Raw genomic sequence first — 24706 nt, 5'->3', positions numbered from 1 at the left:
CGTCCTACGCACTGCGATGAATTTTAGAGACACCCGGGTTCTCCAAGTGCTATACATTGCGTTGGTTAGGAGTAGGCTTGAGAGTGGGTCGGTGGTTTGGAGCCCACATCAGGTGAAGTATTCCCTCATGTTGAAGAGAGTGCAGAAGAAATTTCTGAGATTCCTCTACCTGAGGGAGTATGGCTACTACCCGTGGCTCTATCCTACTGACTTTCTCTTGGGCATGCTCGGTATGAACCATCTACGGGTCAGAAGAGATGTGCATATTGTATCACACTTCTTCAAACTGATTCGTGGATGGTTAGTAAATCCGACTATCATGGAGAGTATTAGTCTCTATGTTCCTGATGGTTATCTCCGTCACCGACAGCATAGACTGTTTTATCTCCCGGCCTGCGGGACTAACTTGCCAATGGTCATGCCGGTGGGGAGAGCAGTCTTGCTGTTGAACAGAATTAATTCGGATATCGACATATTTAGCATCGGTGAAGCTGCCTTTAAAAGGCAAGCTCTATTGATGCTGGTATAGTTTATACACCACTTAATTATTATGTAATACCATTTTACAAATGTACTTAAAAACGAAATAAAATGTAATTTTGTAATGTTTTTAAAGGAATAAACTAATTGAATTGAATTGAATAAAGATGTGCTTAGATGCTTTGGACATCGCAGAGCGGAAGGACAAGAGAGGAGTGCCAGCAGAATGTGGTAATGAATTATATGAAAGCAGATGTTTACAAAACACATGATAAGATCAACTGAATCGATTAAAATACTTACTTGGTTGAGTAATGTCAAAAATTAAAAACATAAGAAATGAATTAATGTACCTTGGTCTAGCCCATAAATAAACCACTCACGTCTAGTCTAGCCCCTGAATGAGCAAACCCCATAGACTAAATAATATATCATTGGCGAACCCATATTGAACCTCTTAAGGTATATATTTTCTAAAAACCTTGCCCCTTTGCTTTGTTAACGACTTTATTATTTGTAATTTGTTTTGTATAAATGTTGAAAAAAATCTACAAAGAAAGTACCTACCTGCGCCAATTTTGTTATGGTACTTAAGCAGGTACTATTAATAGAATAAAATTTTATAGAACAAATCATTAAAAACATGCAATAGCAGAACACATTTATTGAAAAAGGTAACTTTGCAATAGAAATTAGATTTGTTGGCATACCAAGAACATTCGTCAGAACCGAGAAGGATAAACATATTAGAACATAAATACAAATCAACAAAAACAGGAGACCCTGTGCAGAAAAGTAAAGTTCACTACGGTTTGCAGTGCAGCCGTTGTGGGACTTTACTTCGCAGTATTTCCGGTTATTGTCGAGTCAGTGGGACGACGGGCTTACATAAATTAGGTAAATAAAAAAATATTATCACAATATCTGTTATTCTTTTATTAAAAAAGCTAGCTAATATATTTGAACATCACAAACACGGTGGAAAGTTTATATTAAATGCAACTTATCTATTTATATTGACAAAATATCACAAAACGAATTACAAAAGCAGAGAGCAATAAAATACTTTTCAGAATACTTTTTTTGTAAAAAAAACCCATAGACACCAATTTTATCTTATACATAAAGGAACGCATAGAAATTTGTAGGAATAAAAATATTTAGCAGGATTACAATATACATTTCAAGATAAATATATTTTATTTTATAAATCTTTTTTATATTAAATGGTAAACACAGGGAAAAATATTCCCAGGGAGCAAGAGTGTGAATTAGGATGAAGGGAATGGGACAAAAGCACTGAAGAGATAAACCATTAGAGATGTACTTTGGGCATGTCCGTATACCGGAAGCATGTTTATTTTTCCCTTACTTCAAGTGAAATTAATCAAACATTTTATTTTTTATAGTTTCTAAATATATATATAGTTACCTATGTCCTTATACAATCAATCCATATCCATATGTATTTAAAAACTTTTTTGTATAAATTAATCACATATCGAAGCTTTCTTGAACAGGGGGCCTACTCTGTATCTTTCGGGTTAACAAACCAGTAAGTTCGTGGTTTAACCTTTCCTTGCCGGCGCTGTTAACTGAGTGAACATCGTCTCTAATTAATAAAATATCTCTCTAAATACAGTGAAACCTCTATCTATCGTTCCTCGAATAATCGTTTTCCCGGATGTATCATTTATTTCTTCTAGTCCGAATTCATTTCATACAAAAATAGATCGCATCGATCGTTTCTATGTCCACCATTTTCCCGCATTCATCGTAGGAATTACGTCGCGTATTTGATATTTTTTGTCTATGTTTAAACGGCGCCAGACGGCACTCGTTACGATGCGCGAAACTTTTGAGAGAGAAAGAGAAAGAATAACAGTTTGTCGCCGCCATCAGTCGCTAGTTGTCGTCATTTGTCGCTAGATACCCGAACTTAGTGGAGTGTTTGCAGTTATCCTTTTTGAGCTTTTAAACTATTTTCGAAATGAGCCGTTTGATGAAAAAAGTACGTACTCTTCAAGAAAGATTCTAAATTATCGAAGAGGTGGAAAAAAACCCCCGCTGAAAAACGCATCGATATAGCCAAGCGTTTAGGAATCGCGGCATCCACGATAAATTCTATTTTCTTGAAAAAAAACGAAATTCGGGAGCAAATTCAAAAGTGCGGAAAATCTTTGAAAACTAGAAAAACCAGAAAAGAATCAAAGTTTAGCGAACTGGAGAAAATTCTTATCTCTTGGTACCAAATTTGACAAATTTTAACAATTTTGTTACTTTCGATGACAATATTCCAACTTGTGGGATAGAAACTATCGAAAGCTTGTGTGACGCAAGATTGACGGAGACAACAAAAGAGGTCGATATTGATGAAGAGGAGCCGCTGCCTGTACCTTCATTTTCAGAAGCATGCACCCTCTTTGAAAGATTGAAAACTTTCTACTACGCACACTCAATAACTGATGCCGAAAAGAATATCATTTGCAAAGCTGAAAACATACTGTTGACTTGCGGAAATAAAACAGTAAAAAAACAAATGTCCATGAAAGATTATGTATTTACAATGCAATAATCTTTAAAAAAAAAATGGTTCTGTTTAGCTTTGTATTTTTTTAAATAAATACATTTATTTACATCTAATACTTATTTTCTTCTTATAATTTTAATCTACCAACGGTTATGCAGATTGGGAGGACGGTATCTTTACTGGATCGTATCTCCTTGTGTTTTGTCCTCTTAATCCCGCATTCATTGTTTTCCCGCATTCATCGTTTATTTCGATAGGTCCCTTTAAAACCAATAGATAGAGGTTTCACTGTATACTAATCACAGAGTTCAAAGTTTATCTATTCTTCTGCAGTGGATTTATGTATTGCATTGAGTAATTACAATATATAAATATTTACCGAGTGTATAGCACCAGAGGACGAGGAATTTTTGAACACTGTGAGGGAAGGGTTAATTCGGGTTTGTGTCGTGGCTAAACCGGCGGCAGAAAAGTTTCTTAAGATACAGAGTAGGCCCCCAGATGTAGCTATTTTATTTCAAGTTGAAAAGTATTATTTAAATCACTTTTCATTCAAATAGGTAGACATCACACTTCTAGGAATTAGCTATTCAGCGGACAAAGGGAAAGGGAGGAGGGGGGGGGAACATTGAATGCATTCCACTTGTTTATAGAAACATTATAATTTTTCAGATAACCTTTTTATATTATGGTTTCATAACCGAGCAACATCAGTCGTCATTTAGAATTCATACAAATGGAAATAATTCATAATTATAATACGTAAATGACAAAATTACTGATGACTCCAAGCCTTGGTGAAAATAATACTGGCGGCCATTATTTGCAAGCATGTGGTGGACCCTACTTCACACCAGAGCTGTGGGAAATGGGATGGAGAATTTGCTTTAGTTGTCCAGACTTTTTTTGGTCTGTGGGTACAAACTAGTGAATGGATTCAACCAGGTTAAATTCTATGAAAGAGGGAGTCATTCTAAGTAAAAATTCGTTTAACCCACAGACATATGAATATTAATAGACTAGAACTTAAAGGTGAGGGGTAAAATCAACAGTTGGGGAACGCAGAGGGGAAAGCTGACAGTGATTCGTCAATAAATCAATCTGACAGTATATAGGCATCTCGCATTATAATATCACCATTTAGTTCTTAAAAGTAAAATCTGCTTTTGAATGAATAGACATTTTTTTATGGGAGCGCAAATTACTCGCCACGTTATGAACAAATTTGCAAGTCCAAATTCGGCAAAATAAATTTCTTCTATTTTCAGAGTCGAATATTTTGTTTACGTATTTAGTTAAGACACTTTTATAAATGTTCATAATTTACTTCTCCAGAGACCCATCGGCATTCCACTGGTTAACTAGAATATACAACATAATTTAAAATGTAGTAATGTATCTCTCATTAGGCTTTTTTTAAATCATTTCCTTATTTTTAAGCACCCGTCACATTTTACATAAAATTGAGACTTTTTTAAAAACTATGAGCAAACTTTTATCGTAATAGAAAGAATCTTAAATGAGTTGCAAAAGGGCAATTCCACAATCTTAGTATGTACATATGTATTTCATTGCATAACCGATCATTAACAGAGTTGATGTACGAGTGTGTGCCAAGACGTAGTTGTTTAGCGGTTCATAATAATAATAATAATAACATGGAATTTATATAGCGCAGTTTAGTGTCATTTCACTTCAAGTGCGCCTGCTTTGCCTACCCCTATGGAGAAACGGTGTGATATGTAGTTAGTAACATCATACTTATCATGACCCATCAATACATACTTACAATGCCGCTGTCATAGAAGATTGAAAAGTAAACAAGCCAGTGAACAGTACTAAGTTGTTTCCAAAACAATTGATGTTCTTGGTTTTAACGGACAGCGTGTACATAGTTACTTTTCAATAACTAATCCATTTCATCGTCAATAGCCGTTATGTTTTCGGTTTTCGTGTAACCCAGAGGACCCAATATGCTACCAGCTGGTCCCATGCCACCCATCTCTTCTTGGAAACTTTTCTGGATATTTTTTAATGCATTAGCATCAATGTCAACACTTTTACTTGATTTAGAAGTTTCAAAGGACTTAGAGAGGTCAGTTTTCGCGAGTTCGCTATCCATTTTCGCCATGTATTTATGTAAAGTATTCCTATCTTTACTTTCACTAGAAGCAATTTCTAGGATGTTTGTTTCCAATTCGTCACTACTTCCATATTCGCTGACATCGGAACCAGATTCTAAATCCCAATTATCTTCCGGTATGACAAGATCTAGTATATTTTGAATAGCACTAGAGAACTGATCAGCATCAAAATTAATTTTATTTTTCCCAGGTGGACTTAAGGATGTGGAATCAGTTTGATCGCTAAAGGAAACTCCTTTGGCTTTTCCTTTCTTGATGCCTCTTTTAGGTCGCTGAGGAAAGTCATCTGAAGTACCCTCCGACTGGCCAGGAAACTCCACTCCTTCAATACCCGATGTGTGTTCTAAAAATTCACTAATTTTGGTGGAGAATGCAGAAGGTTCCGTGTCACCATTCATGGGGAAGAAGGTTTTTCTGCCGTACCTCTTTTGTACCATACTTTCTAGTTCTTTGGGATCAACGTACAACCATTTGTCATCATCATCGTTGGGTAAAAAGGGTTCATTCTTACGAAACTCTTTGTCATCTAAGCTGAAATTTCCAAGCATACCTAGAATTCTTCCACCTAATTTGGGTCCCACCTTCAAGAAATTAAGATTATTTGTGAAGTAATCTTTGGCATTGTCTAATAAAGTATTATAACCGTTTGAGCCTTCCAATAATCCTTGGAAATAATTACGATTATTTAAGCTTTGTAGATAATCTCTCCAGGCTTTATTGTTTTCAAGATCGCTGCCGGGCTGTGCTTGGGAAACCAAAATCTCAAACCCACAAGCGAGCTTGACCCCTAAACTGTGCGATTTAAACTGGGGTGAGTTGACAAGGGGGAGGTTCCAGCCTGTTCTCCTGTCTGGATTAAAGTTATTGTGCAGAAGCATGGCGTACAAGAATTTTGTGAATGTAACTGAAGTGTTGACCCTGTTTTCCGGAGGGAAATATTTCATAGCTCGGCAAACCTTCAGGTCGATGGGATCACGCTGACAGAAGGCGTGTACTGCGGCTGAAATGAGACTAGGATCTTCCTTCAAAAGAGCGGCTACCCCGACCGGAGTGTAAACGGTGGTTCGGTGGAAGTTGTTGCTTATTTTTCTAGGATACTCGTCAATGTGTTGGAAAATGTCATTTTGTACTCCCATGGGAGCAGAGTGCTCCTCACTGCTAGCACACATTTGAGACAAAGCCTCGTTGATTGTTATCTCTTTGATATCATCGTACTTATCTGGACTTATCAGGTGAAGACCACCTTTGTAGAAGAATACCTAAAACAAAATATTCATTCTTTATTCATCTTTTAAAATGCACTAGAGCTATTTTCCAATAACTGCCATGACAAGACAAAGATTGTTTTCATAAATGAGTCGAGAATGATAAAAATAAAATAATTACAGCATAATATTGTCACGTATTTCAAAAACAAAGAGATGAAAAATAATACAACATGATAAAAATCTGTTGAATTTTTGTTGAAAGAAAAGACACTTAATAATTATTTTCAACATCTCATTGTTAGGGTAGAAATACAAAGTATAAAAACATATGGTAACCTAACCTAACCGCCACACTTTTAGGCACAGATTATGGAAATTACACTTCGTTTCAACTCAATTACTACAAGAATACTTATTAGTGCAGCGGTGAGGGAAATAATAACCAAATATATTTCTACATATTTTTAATGAAACTATTTTTTGAATTGAAGATACTTCTATTTTGATTTAATATAATGAAATTGGAAAAACTAATTAAGGCTTCGAATGAAGGGCTTACCCGGTTCGTGCAGTTACTGGGACTAGCCCACGATGGGAGAGAGTTGGCCGCTTCGATAAGCAAGAACTCACCATCAGAGTCTACGATCCTTGCTATGAGAGAGCATATCTTCTTTGTTATTTCCTTTACAACATAAACAATAAACCATTCATCTTCAATGTTGTCCCCGTAGTGACAGACTCCATAGATATGGGCGGGCAAATCTAAAATAAACATAACACAAACTTGCTCTGAAAATATAGCTGATATCAATGGATTCTTACAAGTACGTATAAAATGAATACTTGTCCACATTTTTTTTAATTGGCAAGTGATGAAAATAAGACCACGGGGTGTGGTTTTGCACTCGTTAAACATCTGTCTTTCTTTATCTTTCAAAAAAATCAAAATACATATATCACATAAATCTCTTGGGTGCAAAAAACCATGAGTATTTTAAACATGTTTATTCTCAGTGACATGAATCAAAGTTAATCAAAATAACATACCTGGGTTTGTATCAAGTGATAATGTGTTAGTTTTCTTAAGTCTCTTGTGTATTTTGAAGGGATCTTTGTGCCAAACGTATTTTTGACATAAAATGTCCACCATCTCTTGAACATCTTGAAATACTGAATTAATATGATCGTCACCAGCTTCAAAATTATCCGAAAACGGGAAAATAAAGCACTCGACAAAATCATCCTCCCTTACATATTGGAAAACTTTTGAATCCATCGCAAATATTATTTTGTTTAGCAGGTTAGGGAAAGATTCTGTAATTCTGAATGCATCAAAAGTCATAGATAACAAAACTCATGGATGGAAAATCCAACGTTCGAAATTAACTCACGGCTACACTTCCACCAGGACCATAGATATATCACCCCCCAGGACTATGACAGGTGACAGTTTAGTTTGTGTCCCACTCAAGTTTGTGGTGAGTTGTGATGGGCAGGAACGAAACATTTACACGATCGGATTAGCTTAATCGAAAAATCAAAAAAATCGATGCAAAAGCGGGATTTCTGACCAATGACGTGACTACTGTGATATCAAATGAATTCTGACCAGTGACGTGACTGCTTTGAAATCGATTAATTCTGACAGAATCGATTCCTTGTTCATGCCTTGTTCGGTGGCGTTTCAAAACTCTTGTCTCGAACTGTGGTTTTGGGTGATTTTTGACAGATCGAATCGAAATATTTCAATGGTCAAAAAGATCGAGTTAAATCATCGATGATTCATCGATTGTGCCCATCGCTAGTGGTGAGTGGTGTACATAAATAAACCAAGTGTTGTGTTATAAAACCATCGGTCCTACCATCTTAAGTGACATTTTTATCACCTAAATGCCAAAACAATAAATGTGTATATATAGTAAAAACGAAAGAAAATTATTTTCCTGGCAATCTTGGAAAACCATGGATAATTGCATATATCAAATGTCACCGGGGTACTGGGCAATACTGGGATTTGTTATGTACGAATTAATGTACTGAAGGACATTGGGGCATGGTTAGGAAGAGGTAGTTTATTTCTATTATTGACCCCCGATAGTCCGTACATTTAATTTTGTTTAGTAATTATATACAATAGAGGATTCAGTATCAACACAATAGAATGTCCATTTTAGTGACAAGGTGTACTATAAGTGTAATTTTATTTTCGTGGGAAAAGTTTAAAATGTCAGTATAATGTGAAGTTTTCAGGTGGTTTTAGTCTGATTTTTATACTTTTGCAATATGATCGAGAATCCTTCCAATTTTAAACGATGGCAGGAGTTTGTCGGAATCGGTGGATAAGATCTTATCGAGCTTTTGCAATAGTTGGATTAATTATATTGCTAATTCAAATATATTTGGGTTATAAGTTTTTTGCCATTGACATATCTAGTCAGTCTGATAATGCAGACAAGTTACATTTTCAAAAATCGTCTAGTTTTATTGAATACGGCGAGAATGGAGAGGTATCAGCCAGAAAAGGGAGGGATAGCTTGGGGACAGATGATGAAGACACCCCAAGTGATATTGGATCGGTCAAGAAAAAACAGAATGTCAACAAAGAGGTGACAAAGCTTGTTCAAAATTCTAAAAATAAATCATCACTACGACTAGAGGAGCTAGACTTTGTTCCTCGGTGTGAAATAACTACTAAAGAAGCCATCTCTGCAATTCACCGTGCTAAAACTCAAAAGTGTAAACAACATATTGTAAATATAACATGTTCTATACAAAGTGATCAATTTTACGAAAAGCATTTGCCAAACTCCTGTCCTAATCATAACAAGGTATTGAAGAAATCACTGGGATGTTTTAAAGATGAGAAAAACCTGAGATTGTTATCAGGATATTACGCCAACTATAAGGAAACAAACAATCCAGAGCACTGTGTCAATATGTGCCTACAAGGGGGGTTTGCTTTTGCAGGAGTACAGTATTCGTAAGTTCCATTGTATTCTTGTTGAAAATAATAATGTAGCACCAGAAGTATGTCGCAGGACAAAGCAAAGTACCCATAACAGCAACCATGGTAGCAACTAGCCTGATGATTTGATTAATAAAAAAATACTGCTAATGTTATTTGATTGGTTGTACTATATTTCCCTCTTATTTCAGAACGGAATGCTTCTGCGGTGAGAACCACCCTCCTTCTGCCTCCAAACTTGCAGATTCTTCCTGCAACATGAAGTGTCCTGGAAACCCCAAGCAGCTCTGTGGCGGTTACTTCACTATGAATGTATTTCAAACTGGAATTACAAGTAATTTTTTTATTGTTTCACAATGCTTTTACACAAACGATGTATTGAATTCCGTAAGTCTAAACATAAACTTTAGGGCGCACAGTTTACACCTGTGTTGTGTAAGTGGGTTCCCTTCAGAGCATTGGACCATTGCTTTTATGTCTCAATTATTTATTTACATACCTAACAAAGGCAATTTCTTCAAACAATCCCAGATTTACAGTGGTAATAAAATTGTGAATACGCATTAAGTTGACAACATTAAAAGCACTTTTTAACATCAGTCAATAGATGTTTTTTTTTAATTTGAAAAGTATTAGGTACTTTAGTTCTGCTAAATATGTAGGTACTTTTTGTGGTAAATTTTATGTACCCTGCTCACTACGCACAAATCATTTAAATAACACTTCATTTCAATTTAAGTACTTCAAGAAATAACTATTTATGAATTAAAGTTCCATTCTTTTTTTTAATCAAAGTTCAAAATTTTCCTTGTTTTGACACCATGTTTGATCCTTTTAGTATGGTGTGACGTTTGCCGAAAGGTTCTCGTTCAATCTAAATATGTACAAATTATTTAAATTATCGGAACTAAGAACCTAATATCCTATTTTATGTGTGTTTTTCCATCTCCCCTGATGCAAAATATTGTTTATTGTTCTAATTAAGTTGAAAGAAAGTGTGCCAAGCAGCTCGTATTCCCATTAGCACGGTTGGTAATGTCTCTGTCCAACGGTTAGTCTGGTGGCATTTGATAGCTGCTTTCATCTTGCCATGTAGTCTCTCTACCATCCTGTTTGCAGCTGGATGATAGGCTGTTGTGTGGATTTGTTTCGTCCCTGCCAAGTGGTTGAGTTGTCTTAATAATTTAGACTAGCAGTTGCTAGTGCGGCGGCTCTTAGTTGGGCTTCGCCCATTTTAAGTGATATTATCAACAGTTACATTTAATAGATAGATATTAGGACATTCACAGAGAGAGGGTGAGTATATCTATTGTTAAAACACGGAACAGGAAGGAGTTAATTAATAATAACATGCTAAATTTACGCATAATAAGAATGACAGTTGTTTGAATAAATGAAATTTTACGTATTTGTGATGGATTATTTCAAATTAAACACTATTATTGACTACATGTCTACAACTGATATTAACTGTTATCTTAGATACCTAATATAATTAGCTCATAGGAGACTTGCAGTGCTTAAATATGTGTTACAACCGTCAATGTCTATAAGTTGAATCAATATCGTTTAGTTTGTCACAATTAAAGATAGTTATAACAAAGTTGACTTAAATAATAGATTATTACATATTGATTAATTGTACCCGTGTTTATGAATAAAAGGAGGGGAATTGTGCGATGAGATTAGCAGTCGGTTTAATTAAAAGGTGTTAATTTTACTCCAACTGGTGGTAATTCTTTACCTACAACTGTTACTGTATCTAATAAAGTTTAAAGTTAGATTATATATACAACATCATCAGGAGAGTAAAAATCTATATATAAAGGTAGATTATTACAATATAGCGCCCCTGAGGTGATATCTCACAAAAGCGGCGCTATGCAAATTGTCCAATAAATGAATAAATATAATGTTTACATTTTATTGTGTATACACCGAAGTCAAAAATTAAATATAGATTGCAATTGGGAAAGAAGAAGTGGAAGGAGGGGGGAGGGGTAAGAGTAGGCTGGGTTTATAATAATTAGGAATTACAATATCGTTAGACGGGAAAGACCAGTTGAGTGGGAAAATATTTAAAAGAGAATTTATAAAAAAATTCTTGTTAATTATATCTGCTTTTATATTAACATGTTTCCTCATTTCTAAAATTTCAAAATTATTTATAGTGAAGTATTTTAAGACCTGAAAAAAACAAATAGCATATAACCATAAAACAATATATTCATAAGACAAATAGCATTTAATAACGGTTATTCTAATAAATTGATAGTTGAAATACTAAATAAAAAAATTAAACATATTCTCTTCAAACGGTCTTTCTAAAGATAGAAATAAACAATGGCGTAGAATTCTGTTTGTGGATAACGATACTTCTAAAATTATATATAAAAACAATCCTGGTACTATTCAACTGGCGTTTTACACTAATAACAATGAAGAAATATATTCTTAATAATAAAGATAGCAAAATTCAAACAAAAAAATCAGGAGTTTAAAAACTCAATTGGGATGATTGTAATTTCTTTTACAAAGGTAGAACCAATAGAAACTTTGAAGTCAGAACTAAAGAATATCGCAGGGCTCTAAATGGAAATAGTGAATCTGAGTTTGCAAATCATCTTTTGAATAATGATCACACTTTCGATAAAAAATTCAGGTCTTAAAATACTTCACTCAGGATATAATTGACGGCCGGCATAGTCCAGTGGTAACGCATTGGACTGCCATTCCGAAGGTCGCGGGTTCGAACCCGGCGTGCGCAAATAAATTTTATTTGATTAATTTGTGTTATTTCACAATTAATTAATTAAAATAATATATAGTATATTTGCGGCACGTTCCAGAGTGGAAGATACTACCAGTATCGCCCTGGTGTAAGACCACCATTCAGAATTGAAACGTTGCTCCAAATGGCTTTAGCCGTGTTTAGTGACTAGATCTGAATAGCCAGGTACTTCCCCACCTTCCTCTTTCCCTTCCCCACTTACCTTCAGCCTCACAACATCCCCCAATGGGGGATGCCATAGTCTCACTGGCTCCAGACGGGAGCAGTTGGGACTCTTGTGAGGTATTCACTATAAATAAAAAAATAAAGCACCGCAAATAAATAATTTTGAAATTTTAGAAATTAGAAAACATGTCAATATAAAATCAGTTATAATTAATAAACAAAAAAAATATAAATAATAATGAAAAATGCCATTACAAAGTGATAAGCTTCCAGAAGAAATCTTCTTAGTTAACGCTTGTTAATCGTAAGTAGTCAAATATTGTGAGCTGCATATTTAAATATTCGCGCCATTCATTTGGTTCGTTTTTAAACTGCCAGAGGTGCGCTCTGTCGGCCATCTATAGCCGTGCGTATCGGCCATTGAAGGAATTCGTGATTTTTTTATAAACGTCAAACATAATCACGTAACTGTGGATAATTTTCATTGTAATGTAATTAATCCAATGGATTATGAACTTTCTAAAACATATTTTCTTCGATATTATCCAAAAATTATATGAGCAGAAACGATGCTTTTGAAGAAATCTCGTATTATTATGAGGCGATCCTATTTTAGTATGAAATCTTGTCTTAATTTTCAAGTTAGCGGAATTTAACCGAAACAGACAATTTAAATTTGACCAATCAGAGGGCCTACATCGTCCAGACGCAAGAGTATTAATACTATCAGATTCAAATTCGCACATCAAGCAATACCTATGTCCTTCTGACATTGGCATAATAACGATATCGATGTGGACGTGTTCGAATCTTGCCGAATTCAGTGGGAAGTTGCCATGTGGAGCATTTAAGTGTCGCCTTACTTTGTTAAGCTGACAGGGTAGATAGCTTTTTGCCCATCTGTTGCAATCTGCTTTAATGAAAGGCCAGACATAACGCTGTGTTATGAGTTTGGTAGTGGCTTTTATTCCCGGGTGATGTATCGTGTCGAAAGCGGCTCTTCGGAATCTTTTCGTAATATGATGTCTTCTTGCGCTACCGGAATTTGGTTATACGCTCGGACCAGGTCAATCGTAGAAAAAAATTTCCTGCCCCGGAGTGTTTGGGCAAAGTCTTGGATGTGACGAACAGGGTTCCTGTCTGGTATTGTTCTAGCATTCAGTCCCCGGTAGTCACCACAGGGTCTCCACTGGTCGTTTTAGGTACCATGTGGAGTGGTGATGACCAGCAGCTTTCTTAAGGTCTGGCGATTCTACTCCTTCTTTGCGGCGCAGAATCTCTCTGGCGCGAGCCGTCTGGGTATCTGGGCGAATTAGTCAGGGAATTTTTGTAGTAGCTGGTTGTAGGTAGTCGATCCTCTTACGGTTTTTACTGAAGCAACTTCGCAAGTGCTGCTACGTCCTTGGGTTGATAGTTTCGTAGTCCGGTCCAGCAAGCGATGATTTTTGACGTCAACTAGCAGCACAAAATGGGCTAAAAAATCGACGCCAATGATGGGTTTGGAGACATCGGCGATAACGAATCTCCAGGTGAAGTCTCGCCTGGGTCCGATGTTCAAGGTCAATGTAAGATTCCCGTGTAGAAATGATGGTTCCATTGGCCGCTGATAGTTCGTACGGTTGCTTGTCATAACGTCCTGAGAGTTTATTCCTGGGGAAGACACAGAGGTCTGCGCCGGTATCGATCAGGTATCGAATTTTTGTGTGCTTGTCGGTGATAAATAGGCGGCTGGAAGTCGGGCAGGAGTTACTGGACGTCATCAGTGCTTGTCCTGGTCGTTTCCCGGGCAGAATGTGCAGGGGATCCTGCACTTCTGAGCAGCTGCTCTGAAGGTACGATGGTACCAGCACATGTCCTCCTCTCGTTCTCCGCTCCTGCTCTGGGAACGCAGGCGGTAGCCTTCGCCTCTTCGTTCGAGCATGTCATAACCCGATCCTGATTGCGACGGGTTTTTGGGTAAAGCATATAAGCATTAAAATGAATCATCAACATTAAAAAGTGTTTTTTTCGACTTTGAGGATTTAAAAAAAAAAAATCGCAAGTTGCGCCACAATACGAAGTATGTCAAAAAAATGCAAATAAATAGTAGTATATCGGTGTGTAAAGATAGAATGGCCAACCTTATGATTCCAGAGATAGCCTCATTTTTAATGTCAGTGCCATACAAATTTTTCTTTAAAAAATGATAACTCCTTCATTTCTACACGCAATTGCTTCGTACGAAATTTTATGGCATAGTAATGATCAGCAGAATCCATTTCTAGCCAAAAAAAAATACCCTTGATAATTCAAGTCTCTATGTCTATGAAAGGCGATTTTCAGCCCACTGTGCGGCACTCAGCGGATACAATATATTCCATGAACAGAATATATTATTATCATGTATTACATGTTATTTTCAGATTATCAAATGAATATGCCGGCACTCAGCGGATTCAATTTTTTCCTCCAATGGGTACTACTTTTGCGCTTAAGAACTTAAAAAGTAGAATTTAAAAACTTCTGCATTATACGAGTATATATATTCTACATCATACTTTTTCAACATTGTAAACATAAGCACTATTGTCACAAGTGTGACTTTTATGGGAATTAATGTATTTAAGAGCGTTGTTTTCGCGGACGAAATTTCGACTCCCGCAAAAATAATTATTGTCCTGTGTCCCTCTCTAACGGAGCGTGCAGCGGGGAACGGAGAGGGAGTACCTGGCTTTTAGTACGGCTGACGTTGCAAGCGATCAAAAAAAGTTAGATAATATGAGATTAAATAAAAAAGAAATTAAGTTCAATGCTTGAATATTTGCACGAAGTCGGTGAAATGTCCCTTTCGTTTAGTTCATTCCATTAGCAGCACAGACATACAAGGGCTTCCGACCTATTCTTTAATAGTATTGGTATATGCGCATGTACACGTTAGGCACTGACAATATCACGCATAAAAGGCCAGTAAAAGAGAAATGCTTTTTTTCTTTTGTGCGTGAATATATTTGCATCTAAACGGGGAATCACCCTTTTGTTTAGTTCATTTAAATTAGCAGATACGTGTATTATTGTAGGAGATACGGAAATTGTACACGTGCATCGTACATGTGGCCACAGACGAAATTATAATAATAGTAATAATAGGTGTATAAGTTTGAAAATTAGATAAGTACATAGAATTAACAGCAGTAAATAATATATGAACAGTAAGTAATATAATTGTAGAGAATAGAAATATACACTTACTTAAAATTTGTGTAAGTGCACCGGTAAAGGCCTTACCTTTGACATAATCTTTTATTTTTTAATTTTTACATTACCTTTGAAATTTTTGTGAATCACATTTTTTTATTTTATCTGGAAGAAAGTTATAAAGTCGTGTCGCTGTGTATATAATTCCGAACACGCACTGACTTTATCACTGGGATTTTGGTCGAGATTATTTTTAAGTGTTGTGTAAGAAGAATATTATGTGAACAACAAAATTAAGTAATACAACTATAAATAAAAATAACCATAAAAATAGCAGCACAATAACAGCAAGAATAATAGCAACAAGCATATTTTATTAAAAAATGTTCAATGAATCGGTATAATTATTTCCGTCCATTCTAGGCAGTGAGGAATACATTATTTATGGTAGTTAGTCCCAGATTTTTTATACTGAAAAAAATCCTATTTTATAATCTACACAATACATGTGCACAAGGTGAAAAATAAAAAAAAAGTCGGACAGGTAGTAGTTGTATAGTAAGAACAGACTCCAATATAAATAAGCAAATAAATAATTACATAAATAAAATTTAATTAAAAATTTAATTTCATAAAATTTGTCAGTCAACCACAAAATTTTCCAATTTCAATTTTCTAACTAAAGGCATTACTTATATGTTATATAATGTCGGGTGATACGTCTGACATTTTCTGCGACGATATTTCGGGTTCAATCACATCGGTACTAAAAGAAAAAAAATCAGGCATCAAACCGTGAAAACAAAAGACCGCATATTATACTGTCAAGGTATGATCAATATGTGTAGTGATTATACTTACAAATTCGACAAAATAGTACAAGCAATTATAGGCAAAAATGGAGGACGGTTTTTATTCTTAAATTTAATCACTTTTAATTAAAGATCGTCGGTGTAATATTGAATTGTACCAATGTGTAAAAACACTGTCATCAAAACTAAAAGCTGAACGGCAATAAAATGAAACTCTCACTACTAACCAAAAGATGGTAGGTATCTTGATGTTATTGTGTACATTCTCGAGAGTTTGTTCTTGTGAAAATAAAATTATTTGCTTACCGTTTGCTCAAAATCCCACAATTCACATCGATGTTTTAGCATCGAAAAAGTCCTTGTTGGCAAATTTAGCCTGACAATCTTTAACATCATTTACGGAACTGAAAACAACAAAAAAACATTACATTTTTACCGTAAAAAATAAATACTTATAATAAATATTGATTTAAATATTGCATTTAATTTTCACCTGTTCCGAGTTCTTTCTGTCTTTTTGACATTGCACTTCCTCTTTTTCCGGTGCATACTGGGTGGCTTACCACGTATCCACTTTCGACCTAAAACACAAATAACATTTTATAAAAATCAATAACGTAAGTACCCTAATTCATAACCTAATTATCATTGTTAAAAATGCTCAAATAATGATTACTTACCCATGTTGAATGAAATAAATTATTTGGGGATGCTTCGGTTAAAAACTGTGGAGTTTAAAAATAATATTATTCGTAAACAAAGTAACAAATTCGTCAATTATATGTCCGCGCGGGCTGACTGCGAATGTCACATATACATACACTAGCAATAATAATAAAAAATGAAGGACGATTGACGTAGGTATGTATGCATGTATTTGTTAGGCAGGCGATCTCTCCGGAGCCCCTGCCCCCCGGCCCGTGCTTCACCTACTCTAGCCAGCCCGACTCAAGAAAGTGCGAATGAGACAATAACAAAAAAGCTAGTTAAATATACGTTGAATTTGTGGCCACCAAATTCGGCTTTTGAAGCAAATAAAACTTTTTTCAGTGAAGATTCAAATTTTATTGTATAGTTCATTATATGCCTGAGACGGGATATGTGAGATTTTTTCAAAAAATATCTTCCATTTGGTCACAAAAAATTGCCAAAGATGCCTCGTAAAATCATGTAAAATCGTCATCTTCTGGGGCCTATATTCTATAATTTAAGGCAAAAATCGAAAATCTGATCCATATGCGTACTTTATATTTACCATGTCTTTTAACTAAAAAAAAAAAAAAAACAGTTTACTCTAGTATTTTAGCCGTAAATCCAAATTAAAATTTTGTATGAAACAGGCACCGCAGCCGTTCCTCTTAAGGAAACTGTTACAACTAGAGTGCAATCTTGGCAAGTTCACCAAGGATTGCAATTTTGCTACTTAGCACTTGCATGGTTAAAATAATTTACAAAAAAATCATGTTTTTTTGTGCTTCTATTTATTTGAATGTTTTTGTCATTTTTAGAATTCAGTCCTCAAGTAGCCGCTGTGACAACGGAGAGCACAACTACACCGGTGCGTATTGTCTTCCTTCTGACATTGAACGGAAGGGCCATGAGACAAGTGAGAAGGCTAATCAACATTCTATATGACACTAAACATTTTTTCTACATTCATGTTGACGCGGTAAGTTTAATTTTCTTTAAATCATATTTTGTGTAGTTTTGGCATAATATACTTTTCAGCAATTTTTTTTGCATACTACAAAATGGTTCTTATTTGTTATTTGATTTGTTTTAAGAATCACGTATATATTTCTTTGTTTGCTTCAAACGCACTTTAATTGTAATTTAGAAGCTCATTTTCGTAATCTGATATATATTATAAAAAGAAATCTGTGTTTCCCTTCCCCTTCTAATTTTCTTCACAACCAGCCACTGCCACCCACCGGTGGTTATGGTGGTAGATAGCCCTTGATGTCACATCGAAAGTAAGAGTGGTTGGTGTGGGTGGTTGATGAAAAAAAGCTTTATAGCACATTGCTTTGTTATGGGACTGTGTCGGTGAATCTGGAAGGTTCCAGAAAGTTGATGAAGGTTCTCGAATGCTCTAGATTAGACGGTTCTCGAAGGAGAAAGTTCTATAAGGTTCCAAACTTAGTCTAGAAGGTTCAGGAAAGTTCTCGAATGCTCTAGATTAGAAGGTTCTGGAAGGATAAAGTTCAAGAAGGTTCTGTAAGGTTCCAAAATGAGTCTAGAAGGTTCAGGAGAGTTCGAGAATGCTCTTGAAAGTTCTGGAAGCAGCCACAGCAATGTACAGCTAGTATTATATAATAGTTTTAAATAAATAACTCTTTAACACATAAAATGCTGACCTATTATACTCATTTCAACAACAGAATAAATTTATAATATTTTGTTATTTGTTTGCTTACATTTCAAATGCATTGTGACTTTATTTTTTTGGTATTATGTATAAACTAATGTACTCACCTTTATAGTGATTTATTTTTTGGGGATTATGCAGTGTTGCGCTACCTCCTTCTTTATCCAACGTTTTGGACAGCATTACACTGTCCATCATTAGGGCAGATGTATAATACTAACACTGTAATGCTGTCTAAAACGCCCGCGAAAGAAGGAGGTAGCGGAACACTGCATAATACCCCAAAAATTAATCACAATAATACTTTTGTTTGTGAAAATCTCAAATCATATCGAACTCACCTTTATTTTCTCTCTTTACATTTCAGAGGCAGGACTATCTCTACCGTGAACTATTAAATCTTGAAAAACAATTTTCGAACATTAAATTAGCTAAAAAAAGGTTCGCCACAATTTGGGGAGGAGCCTCATTACTAGAAATGTTGCTGCAATCAATGAAGGAATTACTGACTTTCGACTGGAATTGGGATTTTGTGATAAATCTAAGTGAAAGTGATTTCCCCGTCAAATCTGTGAGTAAGCTGGAAGAATTTTTATCTGCAAATAAAGGTAGAAATTTCGTAAAGTCGCACGGACGAGAAGTTCAGAGATTTATACAAAAGCAAGGGTTGGATAAGACGTTTGTTGAATGTGACGCTCACATGTGGAGAGTGGGAGATCGCCGCCTGCCGTGGGGACTGCAGGTAGACGGGGGGAGTGACTGGGTGGCTTTGGATCGCAACTTTGTCAAATACGTTGCTTCATCCCAAAAAGACACCCTTCTCTCAGGTTTAATCACCGTATTTAAGCACACCCTTCTTCCAGCAGAATCTTTCTTCCACACCGTATTAAGAAATTCCAAGTTTTGCAACACATATGTGGATAACAATCTCCATGTGACCAACTGGAAGCGGAAATTGGGTTGCAAATGTCAATACAAACATGTTGTGGATTGGTGCGGTTGCTCCCCAAATGACTTCCGTGTCGAGGATTGGCCTCGTCTGCAAGCCACTGAGCAACGTCAACTATTTTTTGCAAGAAAGTTTGAGCCGGTGATAAACCAAGCTATCATTCTCCGAGTGGAGCAGTGGATCGGTGAGCCGGTTGCAGAGCACATACCAAATCTAGATGCTTATTGGCAAAGTGTTTATCATTTTGCAGATCTCAGCCCGCCCCCAGATGACAGTTTGATCACTATTTCCGCCAGTGTCTCGAGGCATAACTCTAAAATGCTATCTGAAGTTGGATGCAATATTACTCCGGGTAACATATTTGAAGTTTCGTCCTACCATTTTGGTGATATCTTTAAAGGTGACCTAGTTTTACACGAAGCAGAATTACAAGGACACGGTTCTGTAAAGTTAGAAACATGGTTCAAACACCAACATCACTTGCAACTCAACAGATCTGCCAAACTCTCGTCGAGGCTGAAGGTATTGGCCGTCAGTACTGACTTTGATCAAAAAGAACAAGTTTTCAGAAACCTAGCACGGACGCTGGGACCGTTTTCTGAGCCATCTCTTATGTATCACTTTGTGCCTAGTTTGGATGACCCCTCACTAACTAGTAATATATCCGTGTTGTGGTTAGACTCTGCGGGAAGCGTAGCAGACTTTAGTGATGTCTTTATTGAAGATGGTAATGTTATTAACTTTCTGAAACCAAATATTAAATCTCCGCTCCTGCCGGGAATATGGACAGTGAAAATAATAGAAGATAAAACATTTGTTGCCCAAACTCAGTTCTTAGTTATTCCTTTACAATTCATGTCTGGCAGTGAAGTCTCTCAACAAGAGATTAGCATGCTTCACGGCGGCTCCGTAGGGGGATACCGGGACTTCAGCAGCCACATGAACACTATTAAACCATTCTTACTCAGTGACAAAGATAGACTTGCCGCGCAATTAAGATCTGATGCCAACGTTAAGAGATTTGGCTTAGACCTAAGTGAATGGATCGACGGTCTAGTCTCTAAGTTCTACAGTATTTTAGGAACGTGTCTTATAACAAAGAATACTGACAAATTTCAATGTGGTAAAATAACCATAGAACCTTGTTTTTCAACCATATGGAGTTCTTTTGCTCCAGATCCAAAAACTTTTAAAGATAAGATTCATAGGAACATGGGATTTTTGAACAAAGTTAATATTGATATTAAATAGCATTATTACTTTTATGTTTTGAAAGATATTTTGCAGTAATTTATTAGTAAGTAATGAAAGTAAAAATCTTGTTTCTATTAAACTTAAGTAAACAAATTGATAAAAAAATATCTTTATTAAATAATTTCAAGGCTTATGTATTTATTATAATTAGTAAATTATATTATTCGTTAAAAAATCCTTGTTCTGTGGAATAGGTAAACAGTCTTGATTCAATATTTGTTTACACAAAGTAAAATTATGCTTTATCCTTGTAACAAATATGCCTAAAATAAAATATGCCATAAATATGCCTAATTCCACCACACAATATATAGTTTAGAGTTGGTTATTTTTATTAGGATTACCAAATGTACCAAGTCAACCAAACCAAATGTATGTGTCATTAAAAAAAAAAGATTTTTCTCGAGTCTGCGATTTTTTTACTGTTTTCAGTGATGGCAAGCAAATGTAAAACATTTGCTTTACAAAATCTCAATCTTTAAATATTAGGTACTAATTATTTAATTTAGCAATAAAAAAGAGAAATGCCAATTTGTTATAATAGAAACTATCCTTTTCTAACCTAATATTTTATAATTAATGACAATTTGTCATCGTAGATCAAAAACAATTAGTGTGGTGGACTTGTGCATATTTTATATACAGTCAAACTTGGTTATAACGAGCACGAGGGGACCGACTAAATTTGCTCCTTATAGCCATTACTCGTTATATCCAAAATAGGTTTATAAGAATTTATATACATAAACCTACATAGTATAAAGCTCTCACAAAACATACATATGCATTATAAATCAAACGCGTTAATTTTTTTTAAATACATATATGTAATATAGGTACTTACCCTAATATACAACGATTAAACTTACAACTACACTAATTATTATATGTAATAAATTGTACAAACACTTAACATTAAACAAAAGTTTTTATTTTACTCTAAATCGTATTAAAAAAATTCACTATCGAGGATTGTTTTAATGTTTTCACTTTAATGTTTCTTATTTTCCCCCTCAAAACACTTAACGCATTAAAAGTTTCATCATCTGGTTCACTGCTACCGAAAAAACTCACTAATTTATCCATCATATCACTAGCTTTCCCTATTGTAATTTGTTCCGGTTCTGTACTCATATTATCATCGTCGCTGCTTTCATCACCTTCATTGTCTTTATGCAACACAGACTCTACGATATCACTATCCGTTGGAAGTCCACATGTCGATAAACCCTCATCAACACGCACAAAGTCTGCGATATTGTCATTATTAAAATCATTAATATTATTCGTTCTTAGCCACTCTGATAATGGCATGTTGTCTTCTTCGTCGTATTCTTCATGCACATCATCAATTCTAGTTTTCAATGAAGATTTTATAAAGCAATTGGCAACTGTACTCAGTGATACATTAGTCCACGCATCATTTAAAAGAATGATCGCATCCAATATTGTTAAATTCTCATTCAACTTTTTCTCCCTCTGGCCAATAAGATGAAGTACCGCAAACCTCTGATAAAATTTTTTCAGACTGTTTATTACACCCATGTCCATTGGCTGTAATATGGATGTTGTATTCGGCGGCAGAAAAACAAGTTTTATATTGGATAAATTTTCTATTTTTGGATGCGCAGGACAGTTATCCACTACAAGAAGAATGCTTCTCTTCTTCTTAAAAAGCTCCCTGTTCCAGTCGGAAATATATTTGCGGAAAATCTCAGAAGTCATCCATGCTTTGTTATTAGCTGTGTACTCAACAGGCAATTTTTTGTTCTTAAAACATCGCGGTTTTAGTGATTTCCCAATAACAAACAGTTTTCGTTTATCCGTTCCGGTCATATTGGCGCACACAAGCACTGTCAAACGAACTTTTGACTTTTTCCCGCCAATGCATTTATCACCTTTAAATTTAAAGGTGTTAGTGGGTGTTAAGTTATAAAAAAATCCTGTCTCATCCGCATTATAAATGTCCTGGTCACGGAAATCCTTTCTCAACTCTGGCCAAACACTCTGAACCCACGCACTTGATATTACAGGATCCACAGATGCAGCTTCACCGTTAATTTTTGAATAAACAATGTTATGCCGATTTTTAAAACGATCAAGCCAACCGTTATTACATTTAAAATTGTCATTTCCGAATTGGTTCGCGAATTTTTCCACTTGCGCCTTCAAAATCGGCCCATCAATAGCAAATCCAGCACTTCTTTGCACACTAAACCACTTTAGTAACGCTTCGTCAACGTCAGGAACCACGCACTTTCTAAATTTTTTAGTTTCTGTGATGTTATTCTCCAACGCAGATAAATAAACATCCTTATTTTTCCACAATGTTGAAACCGTTGAAGATGACAAAGAAAATTTTTTACACACTTCGACATTTTTTGCGCCGCGTTCCAATTCCCGAATAATATGGACTTTATCGCGAATTGAGAGACATTTCCTCTTGTTAGACATGGTTGTAATCGAAGGGTTTACTTCTGACTGACTAATCACTAAAGATATGATTTTAATAAACTGTGTACGTAGGTACCTACTCATCCTACATAACATTAAATTTATTGATTTTCGAACGAAATTGGGAAAACCGGACACAAATTTAAAATGAGTAGCAAAACGAAAGAAGTTGTAAAAAGGGAACCAAATTGGAAGCCCCAATATTCGTATGACTTAGGTTTTATATGACCCTTTTTACATAGTTCGCGATAGTACCTACCGAATAGAAATGTTTCGTAGAGCGGCAACTCAGGCTAAATGTCATAAAAGCTTGGGATAATCCGTCCCTAATGGTATTTTAAGGGAAGTCCGAGCCGCCGGGCGGCATCCTTTTGTCTTGTTTATGACTGGTTTCGAGAATCGGGTTTTTTTTTCAAACTCAATTATGTATTTACCTATTTAGAAATCGTGTTGACAAAAATATTTGGACGTTACATCAATTATGAAACCTCGTTATAACAGCATACGATTGTATGAAAACAAGCACGAATTAAAATATCATTTTATAATTGCTCATTATAACCATGACCTCGCTATTTCCGTGATCGTTATAACCAAGTTTGACTGTAGTTATCTTTTTGAGTCATATTGTACATTATAAAAATAATTTCTTTGTTATTTTTTATATGGTAACATTAATTATTATTTGGAAATGGAGTATCAGCAACTGTGCTGTGCTTTATTATCATTCATTTTATTTCGAGCCTTAGAATAAATTACATTGCAATAAAAATAGATATTTTTGCAAATCCATGGCGATGGCCTGTAGGAAATAAAAGAGGAACAAATTTTATAACCAGAAAGATGTTGTTAAGTCTTGTATTTTCTTCTCCAAAATTTATTCAGATTATTTTTAAAAGTTTTGTACATACTTCTATGGTGTACAATAATAATATTTTTTGTGTAAAATATGTATTTTTGGTCTAAATCATTGTAACAAATTTCAAATAAGAAAATTATTTTTTATATTGGTATTTGGTTTAGATATCCATAAACACCATAGAATAAAGAATAAAAACTAGAAGTGCCTTTCATACAAAATTGAATGGAAACAAATGTTCCACCGAGTTAGTACCTTTTGGTTCTAGACCATTTAGCACACAGTCTGTCTCTCTTACACTTGCCCGAAATTGTGTATCCCATTTGATGATTTTCGTAATCATGGTGAAACATTGTTTTGTATGGAAATATAGGCCCAAATTGGGCCTTATATTTGGATGACGAAACACGCTTACAAGGCACTTCTTGTATTCTTTTTTATTCTATGATAAACACTATTTTCTGTGCATTAATGTTAATTTTTTGATACCTGTTTGTAGTTTCTGTGCGGTAATGTTTAAGTTTTATGCCTGTTTGTATTTTTGTATTCGAAG

At 35.2% G+C, this 24706-nt stretch overlaps 2 protein-coding genes across 2 annotated transcripts; one reads left to right on the top strand and one right to left on the bottom strand.

Moving 5' to 3' along the window:
• Positions 1 to 1464: 1464 nt before the first annotated feature.
• Positions 1465 to 7682, bottom strand: ecd (ecdysoneless cell cycle regulator). The gene is made up of 3 exons (XM_089633788.1): positions 7410 to 7682; positions 6922 to 7124; positions 1465 to 6413 (listed from the first exon to the last, which is right to left on the bottom strand). The coding sequence occupies exons 1-3, from the start codon at positions 7636 to 7638 to the stop codon at positions 4920 to 4922; spliced, it is 1926 nt and encodes a 641-aa protein (XP_089489914.1). The 5' UTR covers positions 7639 to 7682; the 3' UTR covers positions 1465 to 4919.
• Positions 7683 to 8362: 680 nt separating this feature from the next.
• oxt (Xylosyltransferase oxt) lies at positions 8363 to 21807 on the top strand. The gene is made up of 4 exons (XM_089633271.1): positions 8363 to 9342; positions 9519 to 9661; positions 17778 to 17938; positions 19005 to 21807. The coding sequence occupies exons 1-4, from the start codon at positions 8675 to 8677 to the stop codon at positions 20835 to 20837; spliced, it is 2805 nt and encodes a 934-aa protein (XP_089489397.1). The 5' UTR covers positions 8363 to 8674; the 3' UTR covers positions 20838 to 21807.
• The last annotated feature ends 2899 nt before the right edge of the window (positions 21808 to 24706 follow it).

Source organism: Hesperophylax consimilis, chromosome 7 (assembly GCF_061612785.1).
Source record: "Hesperophylax consimilis isolate HC1 chromosome 7, BYU_Hcon_1.0, whole genome shotgun sequence".
Classification (NCBI taxonomy): Eukaryota; Metazoa; Arthropoda; class Insecta; order Trichoptera; family Limnephilidae; genus Hesperophylax; species Hesperophylax consimilis.
Note: the sequence above shows the minus strand (reverse complement) of the source record. Positions and strands in the feature narration are given on the sequence as shown.